This window comes from Solea solea, chromosome 13 (genome assembly GCF_958295425.1).
Source record: "Solea solea chromosome 13, fSolSol10.1, whole genome shotgun sequence".
In the NCBI taxonomy this organism is placed as follows: domain Eukaryota; kingdom Metazoa; phylum Chordata; class Actinopteri; order Pleuronectiformes; family Soleidae; genus Solea; species Solea solea.
In genome coordinates this window covers 22,093,906-22,112,062 of record NC_081146.1, presented here as the reverse complement: position 1 = coordinate 22,112,062, position 18,157 = coordinate 22,093,906, and the positions used below count along the sequence as shown (strand labels likewise).

Genomic DNA, 18,157 nt, shown 5'->3' with positions numbered 1-18,157 from the left:
AAACTAGACACTCAGTGGGGGGCGCTATTACTTACTGTTTACTGTTTGTTATTGATATCTGAATAAAGTTGGTTGGGGAAAAAAAAACACGGTTTAAATTTTTTGCTTGCAGACCAAAACAATCGATATCAAATCACTATCACGATGATGCTGGAGATGAAGGACAACAAACCCTTTCTTCTTCTCAATGAACACATACAAATTAAGAAATATAGTTTCGTAAATGCGGACCCTCTCACACACACCACACCACAGTCTAAAAATGTAATTAGATAGATAACTACACCGGTGTAAGACCAAAAGGTCCGAGCGACGATCGCATCGATCACCATTGGCCAACACGCAGCACAAACCGTGTGTGTATTAGCTTTAGCCGTGCGGGGATGAATTTTCTAACGTCCACATAATCCATAGTCCCAAGAAAATGACAGACTACGCAGAGGAGCAAAGGAACGAACTTGAAGCCATAGAGTCAATCTACCCGGACTCGTTCACAGGTCTGTCTGACAGCCACAGAACAGTTAGCATACAGGCTAATACGTGACCGTATGTTAGCTGACCGGTGGCTCTCTCCTGTTACTGATCCTTATATGGACAAATAAGTTAACCCAGATCACATTAGGTGTCGTTACTGTTATAATGCCCATCAGATGATCAACATGTAGCATGTTTATCACAATAGAAATGCAACATTGATTATATAAATTCGTGTGTGTGTGTGTGTGTGTTCTCAGTGCTTTCAGAAGATCCCACCAGCTTCACCATCACTGTCACATCAGACGCCGATGAAAATGGTGAACGTGAGTATGTCTGACGTTGTGTGTGAAAATAATCACATTTAAGAAGCTTAACAATCAGAAAAGTAGTTATAATTCTTAATTCTTCTATAAAAAAACATTGAAACCGATTAATCGATTATCAGAATGGTTGACGTAATCGATTAATAATCTAATAATCGCTGCAGCCCCAGTTGATAATGAAGTTTGGTGTCCTGTTGGTTTCTAAGCTTTTCATACTATTAGAGAGAATATTATATATTTTTAACATATCCACATTGGTTTTCATTTGAAGTCTTTTAAATGCAATGTAAATTTCCAGAGATATGATACAAGCTGTGTTCTTGTTGCAGTGGTGGAGGCAACCCTGAAGTTCACATATGTAGAAAAATACCCCGATGAGCCTCCACTGTGGGAGATCCACTCCCAGGAGAACCTGGAGGACAGTGATGGGGAGGACATCCTGGCTCTACTGCAACAACAGGTCTGTCCATCTGTTTCACATGTTGCACGCAGACATAAACTTTCAAATCAACATTTTTCATTGCAAACTTTCATGTCGTATTCTGCCATATGTTGTGGGGCATGGTCCCAACCTGTTTTTTTCAATACATTTTCCCTTATTCTGTAGTACACCTCTAACCCACAGGAGGGAGCTAGTTAATTTCCACCACCTCTACCTATCTAGGAATTAACAGCCAGCAACAAGAAATGGATTTTCTGTAAATTCTGTTAACCAATGTGATCAGTATGAACACTGTGTATATGTTGTGTTTGTGCAGGCGGAAGAAAACCTGGGCATGGTGATGATTTTCACCTTGGTGACAGCTGTTCAGGAAAAACTCAACGAAATCGTGGATTTGATGAAAAATAGACAAGAAGAGGAGAAGCGGCAGAAAGAGATGGAAGCAGAGGAGGCAGAGAAGGTAGGAACAGCATTTTATATTTCACGAGCATTCTCCAGAGTTTGTCCGGGGGGTATGTTTGTGTGAGTGCAAGCGTCTGCAGAAGTTGCTCAATCAGTAGACAATCTCTGCAAGCTTTGCTGCCATAAAAATTATTTATTAGGAAATAAATTAATATTTCCTAATCTTACCTTAGTGTCAGACATGTATGTCATTCAAAAAGGGACTGTGTTGAAGTGTCTTTATTTTTTCAATGTCACTCAAATTAGGTGGTTGCTAACACATGTCCTCTGAGTAGTGATATTTTCTATCACTTTACAGGCACGTTAAGGAATGGATGTGGTCAGTGACGGCTCTCATCAGCATTGTATTGTAATGCCGTGATGTGTATGTGTGTTTGCAGGTTGCGTTCCAGGGCACAGTGGTAACCATTGAAAACTTCTTGGCATGGAAGGCCACATTTGAAATGGAGATGTCAGAACTGAGGAAGAAAAAACAAAAGGAGGAGGAACAGGCAGGAAAAACCAAACTCACCGGTAAACATCCATGTTGACGGTCTCAAATCAGCAACACACCGCATGGAAACCTGGTCACATAAATGCATAACAAAGTTCAATACATAAATATTTGTGTATGTGTAAGATAATGAAGATGTTATGTTTCCTCACCAGGTAAACAGCTGTTTGAAACAGACCACAACCTGGACACATCAGACATTCAGTTCCTTGAAGACAGTAAGTGTTATATTACAATATTATTGTTTTGTTTTAAGATTCAAAAAGAGGGACATTTTTACAAGTTACATTTTTTTATAAATATCAGCTGACTCATACTAAACCATTTTACTCTAGTACACCAAAGGAAGGGTACCATAAAATGGAACAGTATTGGGCTGGATATTTTGGTACTATTCCTAATGGATACCCAAAAAAATTGGACTGTGACAGGCAAGACAGGCTGGTATGTCTTTGATAGTAATTTGTTACCATGAAAGCTAGTCTGCAGTTTATTGCTGTTCACATTTCTTCACATGAATACTTGGTTTTCAACAAAGCTGTCCTCACAGCACTCTCAGTGTAAAGCTCCAGTGTCAAATAGTTGTGATGTCACCCATAAGAATCTGAACATGGCCATGTTGACAGTTTGCCAAAGGAAGTTCAGAGTTGTCACCTGCAATCAGACGCCTGTTGGACGATACCAGCTGTTAATATCACTAATGTGCTGTACTTTATCTTCTGTTTCCCCTGAATGGGAACATAATTGACAAAATTTACATCATGTTCAATTGAAGAAGACTGATTTTGGACTCGAGCTTTAATAATTATTATCATTGTATAATATAATATTGTGATTTTATATAACTGGAAAAAAAACAGCTTATGAACATTTTCATAATCATATGATGCAAACTACTCACTCTGCTGCTTTTTTTCTGCAGCTGGAAACAATGTGGAAGTGGATGAGTCGTTGTTCCAGGACATCGAGGACTTGGACTTGGATGAAGACGACCCGGACTTTGACCCGTTGGAGATGGGCAGTGATGAGGACTAAAGCAGGTGTGTGGACCTGAGGACTGACAAAACCGTGTTGCTCTTCTCTGGACACATGAAGAAGATCCAACAGCTGCATTTATTTTTTTTTTAAAGACTCTTACAGCAGTTGAAGAAATCTTCATTGTTCAAAGAAAAAACACCCACCTATTTACACCTTTTGAGTGTTCATTTCTGTGCCTGAATGATAACCGTCTGATGTTGAGGACACCCTGGCAACCGGCTCCTTATATGGCCAGAAGAGGGCAGTAAAGTACCGAGCATGATCGTGGAATGAAGGGAAATTTTCAATACCCTCATATATTCATATTGTAAAACCACCATACGATTAAATCCATCTCTTATTTAGACATAAAGAAGTGTTGACATCAAAATTCATCCTCAACTTTCAATATTAAAAGCTCTCACAGAACGATTTGTTTCAGAGTTTTAATTAACATGTGATATCATCTGTAAGTAATTAGTAAAATATAAGAACTTTCTTGTCATGGCGAGTTACCAACCTTTTTGACGACAAGGGTACAACGGTTGGATGGGGGGGGCAACCTACAACTTTTTCCCAGACCCATTCACGCAGCACATTTCCTACAGTAACAAACAGCATTCACTGTGTCTGTCACGGGTGATTTGGGGTTCAACATTTTGGCATGTGGCCTGGAACAGGCGGCCATCACACCCACTCCATCTCTACCAAAGTATGGCACAAGCTGGGAAAAAAAAACATGTCTTTGAAATTATCTTCTGTATCAGCTTGTATTTTTATGGAGCTCTGGACATCACGTGATTTAGTTTGTTTATACTGCCATGTTGGCAGGAAGTTTTTGAAAAAACGAATGGCACCACTGCTGGGATCTAGCAGTGTATCGCAGAATTAGACAAAAATTAATTACGATTCCCCAGAGGGAACAGGCAGAGCAAACATTATTCCAGATGTGCAGTAACCTGATATTTCTCATCCTACTCTGCTTACACATCACAATAAAAGCGTGTAAAATAAACAAGATATTGAAATGAGTCATTCTTGGATTCTGTACCCGATATGAAGTGATCACTACACAAGCCTGTGGGGTCCCATGCTCGTGATCCATTTCTGGTGTCTCAGAATTTTTGCCGATCTGGTAAAAATATTTTGGTTGCTTGTTGGCCTCAACAGCTCTCCATCATCTTCACTTATAATTGAATAAGCCAGCAGCTTCTTAGGGGTCCACATGATGGAGTAGTGGCTGGTGTTGCTGCTTCACAGCACAGTCACTTGTTCAAATCCTGGTTCAATCGAAGGTCTTTCTGTGTGGCGTTTGCATGTTCTCCCTGCGAGAGTGGGTTTTCTTCAGGTTTTCCAGTTTCCACCCACAGTCCAAAAACGTGGAGATTAATTGGACAATTGACCGTGAGAGTGGATGGTTGTTCTGTTGTGTATAGTTTTATAACAAACGGGGATTAAAGACACGCCGTTCTCAGTTCATCAACCTTTATTTTCTGAACACAAAGATTCATAGGAAGTAAATAAGACACAGTGTAATATTAAAAATACATAATTTACATCTGATAATATGTGATCACCTGATCAGGATGTACACTTCAGTACTTGACTCCTCTTGAATATTGTTTGCTGTGCAGGAATATACAATGTGAATAAAACTGGGTCAAAGTCCTTGTCAGGTCATGGCTGTGACGTGTGGAGTCATTAAGTGACAAAACTTTGATTCAGGATCTGTTTTTAAGTGAGCACACAGAGTCAGGTTTAAACGTTCAGCAGGCGAGATTTTGTTAGGGCTGCTACGATTATTATTTCGTCTTGAGTGTTTTTTTTTTTACAAATAAAAACAGGTTTTCTGTCTTTGTTCCATTTGACAAAGAAATCGTTAAAACTGATTAACTGTGGTTTGTGGACAAAACAAGACGTATCATCATGTCGCGGTTTGGGAAACATTCTATGACATTTTATGGACCATACAAATAATCGTTAGTTCCGGCTCTACATTAATGATCAGTACACTTCCACAATAGCCTTCCAGCATAATGTAAAGCATGTGACCTGAGAGAGAACAACACCTCCTCCCTTTGGCTCTGTTTACAGACACACAACTGAATCTGTTGCATCACTCGGCACATTTACATACAAAGTACTAGTTGTTTTAGTCGGACTAAAATTAAGACTTTTAAAATACATGTTAACATGTTAGTCCCACTGACGTTGTACTGAATTGAAGTTCTCAAAGTTGGACGAACACACCCAGATAATGGGATTAGGAGTCAAATTACTTTTGCATGTACTGTATATGTTCAGCAGGACTCAGTTTGGCCAATATGCTTTGTGCATACTCCATAGTTCCCACACCCGGGCTTTGACCCGGTAATAACAGAGAAGGCCAGTTCACAGACGAAAACAACTGTGAAATATCTTGGCAACGAGACAAGGAGACCGAGTTTATGCTCTGCCAGCTCGTGTACGGTAGGAAGACTGAGAATGCAACAACTAACTGCCAGCTAACAAGCTGAACAAGGGCACATCACAGCCTAATGTCACAAAGGTCGTACTTCATTCAATAAATCAATTCCCCACTCGTGTTTGTATACTGGGACAAGAACAGTCGTTTAATTAATCAGTCAAGTCTGGCTCCATGGTTCTCAAACTGTGGTACATGTACCACCAGTGGTACGTTTGTTTCCTCTAGTGGTACTGAGGAATTTGTAAATAGAGTGCATAGAAAATTAAACAAATAATAAATGAAATGATAATAATTAGAGCCAATTTATCTCTCACTCCATCTTAATCCAAGGTCACTATATCAGTGTGTGAAGTATATGTGAGGAAGAGGAGGGAGCAAATTATCTTATTGGGAATAAAGTCTGTAGCTCGGCCTATTTACACCACTGAGTTGTCACGTTGGTGATTAATGGTGTTACTTCGAGAGCTCAATATTTTCTCTGGTGGAACTTGGTATAAAAAGTAGGAGGAAAAACTGGCCTAGCTCAATTTCACTGGTCATGTTAACCACATGGCAACAACAGTATTTTGACATTTTATGGACCAGAACAAGTACTTGATTAAGTGAGAAAATATTTCCTGGTTGTCTGGTGGTTGCCTGGTGGTCTAAAACAAAGCCACAGCATTTCAATTATGTGTTGTTTAGCGTGGCCGTATTTGATGATGCACCTAATTAATCCTCTCTCTCTCGTCATCAACAGAAGGACATGCAAGTGATTCAAGTTCAAGTGATATTTCCTGCTGGTTAAAGGCTTCTTCATGTTGGTGTTGGGTTAAATGTTGTGACATTTTATGTGGAAGTATCCAGTGTCAACCAGTCAAAGTTTCAACCTTTCAAATATGACATAAATGGCGGTTTTGATTCTTGTGTTGGACGTCGCGCTCATGACTCTTCCAGTGACGACGCTCTCTGGCCGACACTCTGTTGATGTCACATTTTAGTATCGGCTCAGCTCGATTGGAACCTCGCCAGAGCAGGTACCAAAAAAAGCACCAGGTACCAGGTACTATTTACCTTTATGGAAAAGCCCAAAAAAAGCGAGTGGAGTTGAGCCGAGAAGTGCTAGAACTGTATAATCAGAATCTCATTCTTACTTCAAAATAACCTGAACTATCCCTTTATCTGAGCTTGCTGATAATGACCCAGATTGACATGTAAAAGGTTGCCGAGCACTGCTGATTAGTTAGGTTCAATAAAACCTGTAAACTCACAGATATCGCGGTGCAAGCCTCTGGTGTCGGGGGAAACAGAGGGGGAAACAGTGACGACGTCATCAACCTCGTCAAGTGAGTTGTTGACGTTGAGGTCCAGTTGCGGGTTCTGAGTTCATCAGATTCCTGACTCCCAAGTCACATGCTCGTCTGCACTTTAGCTCACATGTCTATGGAAGTGAACACGGACAGTGAGTGTGGTCCTTCACACAAACTGAGACAAATCACTGTTGTCACCAAGTCTGATCATGAGGACCATCGATCAAGACTCACGTATTTATGCATATTTAGCAGCCACACATAATCATACATGTTTTCACTCGCTCAGTACTAATCGCATCAAGTACAACTGTCTGTCCTTGATCCAATATCAACTATGCTGAGGACGAAGGCTTGCTTTCATTATTGTCAAAGTGAATGTTCCACTATGACATTGCTGTCAGCGTGGGTTGATTCTGAGCGTATTAACCGCATTACCGAGCAGCAATAATGTAACCGTGACAACAGCAAAACAGACACGATCCCTGCTGTAACAGATTAAACCATATTCTTTGCAGATGGATTTCGACAGGGGGGACCGTGTTTTTTACGTCACCATGAGACAAGGCTTGACAGACGAGATCACAACAAAGCTTTTGCATGACCTCAAGATAATAATTGATTTGATGTTACAACATGTTGTGACCCAGGTACTGATTTGCATAGTTGTTTTTTTTTTTTTTTTACACTAAAACACATGGAAACCAATGGAAAAAGAAAATCTCTTCTATGCTTTGGAAAAAAAGGTCAACATATACAAAGATGCTATTATGACAGATGGAACAGAGAAGCAGATGTTGTTTCTGTGCAACACAGAGTTCATGAAGCTGCAACCGTGACTATCTTCTTTTTTATAATGTTACCATGAAAGGTCATGAGTGGTCAGACAATGTCACTGACGTCCCATAGAAAAGACAGAGGAAAGTCCTCCATCTCCTTGTTGAAGACCTCGTCAAACTTCTCATTCTGTGCCACAGTGAAGTGATTCTTCCAGTCACCGATGGTGCCTGATGTTACCAGCACATGAAACGAGAGGGAGAAGTTTTTTAGCACGATATAATAATAAGAACAATTTAAAAATCATATTGCGATTACTTTTGGGTTTGCGATATGATTCATAAGGTACAACTGGTAATTTTTGTATCATTACTATCATTTAAATGAGACAAATATATTAAAAATCATGATAAAATTATATTTTCTGTTATCTGTCCACTAAATTTTCTCAACAAAATTCCAGCAGCATTGCGAAATTTAACATAATGGCAATTTGTCACAGATTTTATCTTAGTCAAATTACTCCAGCATCTTTCAATTTGGATATTGCATATTGAGTAACTACGCAGTATAAGTACAAACTTATTTTAGCTGCAACTACTATTTTGAGAATAGTTGATTAGATCAAGTTCTCCGAATTTTTTTCAGATTCTTTAATGTGATTCTGTTTTCTTTGCTCCGTGTAACAAAACAAGACATTTGACAACATCATCATTTCAAGTTGTGGAAAACTCTGGGCCCTATAAGGATTATATTCTCGCTGACACTATGGGTCCCAAGTGGGTTTGTCCATGGTGGCCCCTCCAGTGTTTGCCCTCATGGACTTCCAATCTGGGGCCCATGTTACTGAAACCGTATGGGACCTGCATAATTTGCCTAAGTGGGCGTGATCTTAAAGTGGGCAAACACGGGTTCTACAGCTGCTACAAGTTGGCCATCAAGTGAAACCGTGCCCATTTTCACCACCACCTTGGTCCATATTATCATCTCCTTAGTCCTTAGTCGTATCTAACAGTAAACACACTTACCTTTCCTCATGAATTTTCCCTGTTGGTGGCTGAGCAGGTCGCCAGGCACCTGCTCATAGTTAGCCTGAGGGATTTTCCTCATGTTATTGAAGGTGCTGTATTTCACCACATTGGCCAGTTGCTCATCAGTCAGCTCTTTGCCCAGGAACAGGGCGATCCTCTCCACCGCAGACTGCAGGTCCTTAGCAATGACACAGAAGCATGAGAATCTGTTTTTAAAGATGTCCCCACAAACCGTCACGATAACAAGTGACATGGCAAACGTGTGAACAGTCACAGACTGAAATGATTTCAGCTCCTACTTGAACCATTTCTTCATATGTGATGAACAGCATGTTCATATCATCCTTGTGTGCGTGGAAAGTCTTAATGTGATCAAACCAGCTGCACCCAAACACTGAAATAAATGATGCACAACGTCACATACACATTGTAGACATTCACCATACACTGCACGACTGATTAGCAACATTCTGTGTGTGCATGTGACAGTGGCGGACCCCCCCTTCCCCCTCACCATCTCCTTTCAAGAATTTCTCAAAGAAGTCATTGAAATCCTTTGGGGTCTCCAACATGTTTGCAAGCTTATGGAAGTGGAAGTAAGACACAAGGACATCTTTGGGATTTCTTGCCACATAGATCACCTAAAAGAAGAAAAGCCAAGGAATCAGCAATGATTGATTGATGGAATTTAGATTATTAATTGATTACTGAATGAATTGTCCACTATTTTGATAATTAATAATAATTTTTTTTTTCAATAATTAAAACAAGGTCTTTAGCTTCTTAAATACAAAGAAAAACAAGAAAACAAGACGTTTGAGTATATCCTCATATCTAGGTTTGGTAAACACTGCTCCCTCACCACTCTCACACACGGGCACACACATACACAGAGAGAGAGTGAAGAGATAGAAGCGCTGTGGTTTTCTGGTGTTGTTTCGACAGTACTTTGGTATGTTATCTGTTGTAAATCTGTCTTTTAACACAGTGTTAATTGCTGCTTGTCCACACTGTGTCAAGGAAACTTGGAGCTGTTTTGGTGAAGGAAACTGGCACGCGAAGGCACATAGTCAGGCGGCTGTTGAAGGAGTTCTTAATTGCTGTTAACTGCCCCCCCCCCCCCAAAACACCTGGCATTTAAATGTGTTTTCTGTGATTGGATTACAATCGGTTAGCGCAGGCATTGAGGAAGAGCTGACCTTGCCCTTGTGGCTCAGAGCAGAAGGCATGAACTGGTACTGCAGATGAGTGACTCTCAGTCGGGGGGAAGGGGCTGTGATGAACGCCTGTCTGTTGCCGTTCAACTCGATCCAGGGGATGAGATCGCCGTTGGAGTAGTTGTTGACTTGGCTGATGGCTGACACGTCTCCCTTTGACTCAAGGAGCAGCAGGATCTGCTGCATCCAGATGGTCCCTGTCAAACAGACAGAGAGACAGACAGACCGACAGAGCTGAAAATGATGGGAACAGTAAACTGTGAACAATGTCCAGACCTGAAATTGGCTTAGGTTTTCTTATAGTCTCTTTTCCTCCATTCTCATTTAGTCTCCTCTCCTCTGCTCGTCACCTCATCTCTCGATTTTCCTCATCATCTGTCCTTTCTCGTCTCCTCACTCCTCTCCTCTCCATACATTTCCTCACCTATCTCCTCTCCTACTAGTCTCCTGTCCTACTAGTGTCATTTCTTCTAGTGTCCATTCTCCTCTTGTCTTTTCTCTGGTCTCCTCTACTGGTCACTCCTTTTCTCTCCTCAACTCACTCCCTGCACATTTCCTCACCTATCTCCTCTCCTCTGAATTCCTAGTCTCCTTTCCGCCCTCTAGTGTCCATTCTCTCCTCCCCTCTCCGCTGCTCGTCTCCTCTACTCTCATCTCTCGACTTTCCTCATCACCTGTCCTTTCTCGTCTCATCCACTCACACTCTTCTTCTCTAGTACCTTCTCTCTCCTCTTGTCTCCTTTCCGCACATTTCCACGCTGAGGTCCTCTCTTCCGTCTTCCTGTCATCTAGTCTGCTCAACTCTTGTGTCTTCTCTGACCTCCTCTACTCATCACTCCTCTTGCCCTAATCTCCTTTCCTCTAGTCCTCCTGTCCTCTGCTTACACTCCTCCCCTCTAGCCCCCCTCGTCTCGTCTCGTCTACTCACTCTCACCTCTCGTCTTTCTGTGAACCTTTGTCCTCATTCCTCATTGAGTGTTTCCACAAAATACGCTCGTTTCACTGATAGTTCAATTCCCTGCTCTCTTTGCTGAAATCAATTTGCAGCTCACAAAGGAGCGGGACATTCATCTGGAAAGGCTGCACATACTAATCAGCCCCTGCTCCTTCCTGTGCGCTGAGAGCTTCAGGAATCACACTGACCTTGAATGCACTCTGTCCTAACACTGCAGGATACTGGACACAACTGAGGATGTGATGGAGGAGCCGCTGTCTCCTGTGTGTGTGTGTGTGTGTGGGCTTCCATCAGCTCTCACCTGACTTAGGGTATGTGACGACAAACACGTCAGAGTCTCTGATCTCCAGGTTGTAAATCTGGTCCACATCATCCGGGTCATGAGTGCCGCTGATGAGCTTGAAGCCCTTGTGCGGAACCAGCTCGTGGTTCTGGTGGTTCTGTGTCTTTGAATTATCACTTTCCATGATCACTGAAGCCAAAAAACAAAAAAGCAGACGAGAATAATGACAGCTTTCTTTACTCTGAGTTCACTTACTTACTCTGCAAATATATGGTTTACGAAAACAAACAACTGAATACAGATTCAATGACTTAAGGTTAAGCACACAATAAACGGTGTTGAGCACTGCCTGTTTAAGGGAGACGAGAACATTATTTACACATAGTTTTGATGTGAATGGAGAAACAGAATGTTCTTGTTGTAGGCCAGTGGTGGGCAACATTTTTCTCCAGAATTACGTATTCTACGTAATTCAACCATTCTAACATGCGACACGAAAAACCTGATGAAATGTAACGTGTACGACACCAAAAAGAACCATCTTTAACAAAACCTTCACATGTGAGACGTCTATCTACTATAAATCAGTTACTAAATTAATCATCAACTATTTCCATAATCGATTACTCAGTTTTTTCAGCTACTTAAATGTGAATATGTTCTGGTTTCTTTGCTCCATATAACAAAGAAATCATTCAAACTCAATCGTTCTGGTTTGTGGACAAAAACATGTCACGTTAGAACATCATCATTTCCAGGTTTAAAAAACAAAAAAAAGTTTTCTGTAATAATGGTTATTTTACTGTCCTAGTGGATAGTTTGTGGTCCAGTATGAACAACTAACACATAGTGCTTCACAGATCCTGAGCATCGATAATAAAAATCTGTAGCTGATGAAACTGCTGCATTTGATTGGCAGAATTCATAAATGCTGGGAGCTGATTTCTTTTCCATTGAGGGCCAGAAAAAGCTGCTGCTCCGTGAATCGGATCTGGCCCTGGGGGTCTTATGTTCCTCATGTGTGTCGTAGGCTGTAGTTGGATCATTTAAGTGGTTTACCATACTATCAGACAGACCCTTGCAAGGTAGAACATAAACAGATGCTGTGCTACATCTTAACACAGCTTCTGCACTGCTGTGCGTATGTGTGTGTGGACATGAAGTGATAAAATATTGTGCCTAAAAAAAGGGCTGGTGACAATACGCAACATTTAGTTTACAATTAGCAATTTATATTTAATATATATACATACATATATATATATATATTGATATATATACATACATATATATATATATTGATATATATAAAATTATTATTTATTATACTTTTTGATGCAGTACAATGTTTGGTTTAATGCATAATGATTTTCTCGATTAATCGAGTACTTGTTTGGTCCGTAAAATGTCAGAAAATGTTGAAAAAAATGTCTTGTTTTTATGATTTGTTTGTTATATGGAGCAAAGAAACCAGCAAATATTCTCATTTAAGAAGCTGAAAAAACCCTCAAACTGATTAGATTGTTAAAACAGTTACTCATTAATAATCAAGGTAGACAGTGAATCATTTCAGAAGTACCTGCCTGTTATTGTGTTAACTTAGGCACAGTTAGTTTACTTAGTCAATGACAAAAGCACTTTCACATTGTAAATATCAAGTGAAGTCTGTCAGGCCATGCACACAAACCTCTAAGTGAAGAAGCATTTCATAAACAAACCAATTCAAACTTGATGAGTGGCAATAAGAAACAGATTAAACACTAGGTTTTGACAGCAAAACAAGTCATGAGGGTTTCCATCAGCCTGTTTTCATGTGAGTTTAGGATTTGAACACAAACACAGTCAAGTGAAAAAGATAATCTATACTATAAGGTCTTTACGCCACAAGAGGGAAATGGGAAAAGTCGGTGTGTAAAAGGGAAAATGCACAACAGCAAATAAAGGATGATGTTTAGAAATCAATGGTGGAAACCGCAGATGAGAGCCAGTTTGTTTGGACTGATGAAGGAACCATAACATTCAGGACATGAAATATTAATGCAAACGGATGTTTGCTGTGTCCATCAGCAGATAATAGGGCTCTTCATTTGTTTCCGCCATGAAACTTGGCTTTCTTTTTCTTCTTCTGTGGGGACCAGAACTCTAAACTTTGTGCCATCTCTGTTAACTACCACTATAAATCTCACTGTCTACCACTTTATCCTCCACATGAGGGTCATGGTGGGGCTGGAGGGGCCGACACACAACCATTCATTCTGACACTGTCCAATAAACCTCTGCATTTTTTCATGTTTCCTATGGGAGGCACACAGCGAAAACCCACACGCACATGGAAAAAAACATACAAACTTCACACAGAAAGGCCCTGAGTTGAACCTGGATTCAAACTGGTGACCTTGTTGCCGTGAGGCAGCAGTGCTAGCCACTAATCCGCCGTGTCGCCCCTCTCAGGAAACTAACTTCAAATATTCACACATCAACAGTGGATGACAAAATAAATAACAAGGCATATTTTTAAATGAATCACCAACTTTTTTGATATATAATTGAAAGAAGTTTTCAGCTTCTTAAATGTGAATATTTTCCGGGTTCCTGCTTCATATCACAAAGAAATCATGAAAACTAAATATTGGACAAAACAAAGACATAATTCCAAAACTTACTGAATCAAAACATTAACTGACCATGAAAATAATATAATCGCTAGTTGCAGCCCTATAATGTGTGTATATGTATATATATGTGTGTATATATGTGCATACATATATATGTACATATATATTTGAATGTGGTCCTTTTACAATATTTGTAAAAGGACCACATTCACACGAAACTGTGCGTAAAAATGGTGTTTTCATCTCCCACTTTACACCGGCAGCGTAATCTACTACACACTAACTCTATAGAATAATCCCCTACTGGACTATCCCTTTAAAATCATATGGTAATCTCACGACTTTTGGCTCTTCATGGTGAGTTCGCGCTGTGAAACGCGCAGACAAAGTTGTGATCATCTCCAACATGTTGCGCAACCTACCTGCTGTTCGCTCCTCCGTCTGTGTGTGTGTGTGTGCGTGTCCGTCGCTGCTCCAACCGCGTCCACACTTCTTCTTCTTCCACCAACAGGAAACACGATGTCAGGTTAGGGCTTTAAATACGCTTCCGAAGGTCCCACCTCTTCTCGCACGGAGAGTTGAGATGAGCGTCGTGCACACGCGCTCGCGCAGATCAACACAATCAGAGCTTCCAGTTCTCACCACACCTCTGTTCCTGTGGTAGAGAGATGATGACGGATGGAGGGAGGGAGGGAGGGAGGAAGGGAGGACGAATGAAGTAAGGGTGGAAGGAGAGGAGATGAGTCCCAGGAGGTCAGGGGTGCAGTGTGTCAGGTGATGAACAAGAGCCGCCACTGGAGACAAACTCAGGACAAACCTCACGAGGTTTGTGCAACATCACAAGCAAAACAAGTGTGACCGCTTGCATATGCAGCACTCTTAGTTCTCTAGGAGAGGCTGCATATTTTCCAAACATACACACACATACAGGTTTGCGCAGCTATTCTTTCATTCATTCAGACAGACAGACACCCACGGTTCTCCAAGTGTGGTATGTGTAACACCAGTGGTACGTGAGCTTCCTCTGGTGGTACTTGGAGGGAAATCAGAAATACTGTTCTAACTGTATATACCAATGGAATGCTTAGAAAATGAAACAAGTAACAAAATAATAATAATTGTGGTGCTTTTCCACTATACTGTCCCGGCACAACACGGCACGGCACAGCACGGCACAACACGGCACGGCACCACTCTACAGGGTTTAGTTGGTTTTCCATTATCAGAAATATTTTCCAGTCATCATAGCACGGCTGCAGGAAACTTATACGCGATTCTTGTGTCGGATGTCGCACTCATGAGTCTTCCGATGACGACACTCTCCGACCAATCTATGGCCAGCAGTCTGTCGACGTCACATTTTAGTATTGGCTCAGTTTGCTTGGAACCTCGGCAGAGCTGGTACTAACAGAAGTACCAGGTACATTTGCTAATGGAAAAGCAAAGAAACTGTGCCGCATCGCACTGTGCTGGAACTAGGTCATAGAAAAGCACCATTAGACTCACCTTCATCTGGACTTGCTGCATCTTAATCTCATTTCACTACACCAGTGTATACCAGAGCAGATTATTTTATTTAGAATAAATCTGCGTCCTGTGAAAAGTCTGTATTCGAGAGCGCAATACTTTCTCAGGTGGTGCTTGGCATAAAAGGTTTGTAAAGCACTGATTTAAACGTAAACCCTAAAAGCTTTATCCCTTACCAGTTAATGCCTAACCCTATCCTTAACCTAACAATTAATATGATCTTAAACTCAACCAGCTTCTCAGATTATCATTAGGTTCTGCCTCATTAAAACCAGGGTGTTTTTTTGCCGGTCCTAATAAGGTGAGTATTTATGCTAGGAAAGGTCCTAAAGAGTTAACAATTACAAGAACAAACAATCAGACACGACTCAGGCGAGGACTCCTCACTGAGTCACCTCACATGAACCTGCCTCTCACTCTCTCCTCATTCCACTCACACTCTCTGCTGGTTCAGCTCCCACTGATTTAGGCCTAACTGTTAAGACTTCCAGAAAATGTATATGTGTAAATACAGATTTTATTCACGTTGGTTTATGGGAGTGCAGGACATAAAATCTGATTTTCTTTCTATTATTTTGTTTTATGTGGTGTAAATCAGATTTCTACAACTCTCAGTGTGAACGCTCTGGCTGCTCAAATTGGGTTTCAAATTTCTTTCTGCTCTGCATCACTCTTAAAATGACACAATGGAGAAGTGCTGGACATGCTACAAAACAACTATGGCACAAGAAAATGTGCTGTTCTTCGCTGAAAATTTGCTTAGTTTGACAACAATTGTGATGGTTTCTGAGTTAAAACAAACCTCAACTCATTTTTATGTGCATTGTGTTTAACACTCATGGTATTTTTCCATGGTAATAATACACAACTCCTTGTATGGACATCCTGTGAGTGTGTGTGTGTATAAGTCACATGTGTTGTTGAGTCAAAGTTATGATTCATTTTATATCACATTTTAAGTAGTGATATAAAGTAGCAATAATTGTGCAGAAGTCACAAAATAGAACGTTTTTTTCTTTTCTTTTTCTTCATAAAAACAAGCCAAGTGAACTTTATACTGTGACGTATTTCCAAATTCCACGTATTTAATCCCCTTTTAAACATTTAAGTACTTTTTGCTCGGGTGTCTTTATATAGTTGGTGAAAATGAAACTTTTTTTTTAATCAGATTGTCTAGGTTGTGCTGAAAAAAAGAATATAAGACACTCTATGTTGCACATTCTTATAGCCTCTGTGTGTACTGTACGTTTAAACATAGCCATGGTAAAAAGCAGCCAAAATACTCTGCGTTCTAATACTCTGCGGGTTGAAAATAAATATCTTTAGTATTTCAAAAGTACCACCAAAAGGAAGCTTGCGTACCACCGGTGGTACACGTACCACAGTTTGAGAACCGTGGCTCTAGGGCTATTGTAGTTGTCTGCTGTATAAATGAGTCATTTAGGGGAAAAGTTGGAATTAAGTTTGCCTTTTTATAAGTTTGTGTAAAAATGCAAACTGTCCGTTAGTCACGTAAACTACAAAATAATGAATTATCTAAATTAATTCATTTATATCACAAATGCCTACAGAAAGACAACCCTTTAACCTCATTTGGCCAACTTGTGTTTAAAGATTTTACTATGATTCTTTATGTCTTATGTATTATTCTTTATTTATTTATTATTTCACATATTTCCATTGTACCGTACACTGAGCTGAGAGTGTAAACAGGTGAGGATTTTGGCGAGGAAGTATTGAAGGAACTGTGCTTAGACGCAGCGTATTTACTGTATATCCAGGATCCAGCTGTTTCAGTGGTACTTCAACGCAACAGGCAGACCGACTACAAAAACAGATGCTGAATAACAACTCACAGAGGAACGCGAGTTCGCATTAGGACACTACTATGTAAAGTAATATTCATTGACTGACAGGATAGTTGAGTAAAAGTACAAGTTTCTCACCAGAATATGATGTGTATATATCTATATATATATACACATGTGTGTATGGTTTTACAATATTACTTGAGTGAAATTCCTAAAGTATGTGACATTAACTGTACTGTAAATATCAAAAGTAATTATCTGATATAACATGAACTTAAGTTTAAGAAGTAAAAGTATTTAAAAAGTGAAGAGTTAGAATTGAGCGACGGTGGCTCAGTGAGTCGTCTGAAGGTGTCCAGCATATCCAGATTGTGTCTAGATTTTTTTTGGTCAGTCTGAATGGCCAAAAAAAACCACATGAGATCCGATTTTTCCAAAGCTGGTTCAAACCACATGTGGAGTTGGTTTTGGATTTTAACTTTTTCAATCTTTAAAATGTTGGACCTTCTTTAAAAAGTTAAGAAAACACCATTCCTCTTAAATTCACTTTCCTTTGAGGTTTATAAAGCTTTGGTAAGTAAGCTTGTGGCATATGAGTTTCTGACCATGTCAGCACCGTCTTGTTGCTGAGGACTAATCTAATCAACTTGGGCCTCCAAGTAAACTGTGAATTTGCAGAGCCTGTTTGTTGTGGTTGCCATTTCTGACAGGACGACAGGACAGTGAACGTAACACAGAAGCCACGATGTGGGACACCACAGAAATAAACCGTTAAGGATGGATTATGTAAATAGTTATCAACAGTTAGAGTTCACACACAACACACCGACAAACCAAACTTATTCCTCTCCTCCTGTTTTTCCATCACCTTAAATAAAGGTAAAAACCACCTGTGTGACAGTCAGTACGGTACACTTCAGCTTCCTCTGACTGAGTCTGGCTCCAACAGAAAATACACGATGCATGTCCGA

General features: G+C 40.3%; 2 protein-coding genes across 3 annotated transcripts; one reads left to right on the top strand and one right to left on the bottom strand.

The window, feature by feature from the left end:
* Positions 1–314: 314 nt before the first annotated feature.
* rwdd1 (RWD domain containing 1) lies at positions 315–3,643 on the top strand. 2 transcript variants are annotated; one of them, XM_058647976.1, is made up of 7 exons: positions 315–497; positions 735–800; positions 1,130–1,260; positions 1,559–1,702; positions 2,085–2,217; positions 2,353–2,415; positions 2,533–2,687. In XM_058647976.1, the coding sequence occupies exons 1-7, from the start codon at positions 425–427 to the stop codon at positions 2,670–2,672; spliced, it is 750 nt and encodes a 249-aa protein (XP_058503959.1). In that variant the 5' UTR covers positions 315–424; the 3' UTR covers positions 2,673–2,687. The 2 variants fall into 2 exon arrangements, with proteins under 2 accessions (XP_058503959.1, XP_058503961.1); XM_058647978.1 differs by lacking the exon at positions 2,533–2,687 and adding an exon at positions 3,120–3,643 and having other exon boundaries at positions 316–497.
* Positions 3,644–4,682: 1,039 nt separating this feature from the next.
* On the bottom strand, positions 4,683–14,504 carry LOC131471428 (amine sulfotransferase-like). Its single transcript, XM_058647975.1, has 7 exons — positions 14,271–14,504; positions 11,252–11,422; positions 9,978–10,192; positions 9,293–9,419; positions 9,078–9,172; positions 8,776–8,956; positions 4,683–7,977 (listed from the first exon to the last, which is right to left on the bottom strand). Exons 2-7 carry the CDS (start codon positions 11,415–11,417, stop codon positions 7,853–7,855), a joined length of 909 nt encoding a protein of 302 aa, XP_058503958.1. The 5' UTR covers positions 11,418–11,422; positions 14,271–14,504; the 3' UTR covers positions 4,683–7,852.
* Positions 14,505–18,157: the final 3,653 nt, after the last annotated feature.

What these genes read in the sequence shown, in the direction of transcription:
- rwdd1 (XM_058647976.1), top strand. Translation starts at nt 425, where the DNA reads ATGACAGACTACGCAGAGGAGCAAAGGAACGAACTTGAAGCCATAGAG. An exon ending in CTACCCGGACTCGTTCACAG is followed by an intron (nt 498 to 734) that starts GTCTGTCTGACA and finishes GTGTGTTCTCAG; the next exon opens with TGCTTTCAGAAGATCCCACC. An exon ending in CGCCGATGAAAATGGTGAAC is followed by an intron (nt 801 to 1,129) that starts GTGAGTATGTCT and finishes TTCTTGTTGCAG; the next exon opens with TGGTGGAGGCAACCCTGAAG.
- LOC131471428 (XM_058647975.1), bottom strand. Translation starts at nt 11,417, where the DNA reads ATGGAAAGTGATAATTCAAAGACACAGAACCACCAGAACCACGAGCTG. An exon ending in CATATGAAGAAATGGTTCAA is followed by an intron (nt 8,957 to 9,077) that starts GTAGGAGCTGAA and finishes GTCATTGCTAAG; the next exon opens with GACCTGCAGTCTGCGGTGGA. An exon ending in GGGAAAATTCATGAGGAAAG is followed by an intron (nt 7,978 to 8,775) that starts GTAAGTGTGTTT and finishes TGGTAACATCAG; the next exon opens with GCACCATCGGTGACTGGAAG.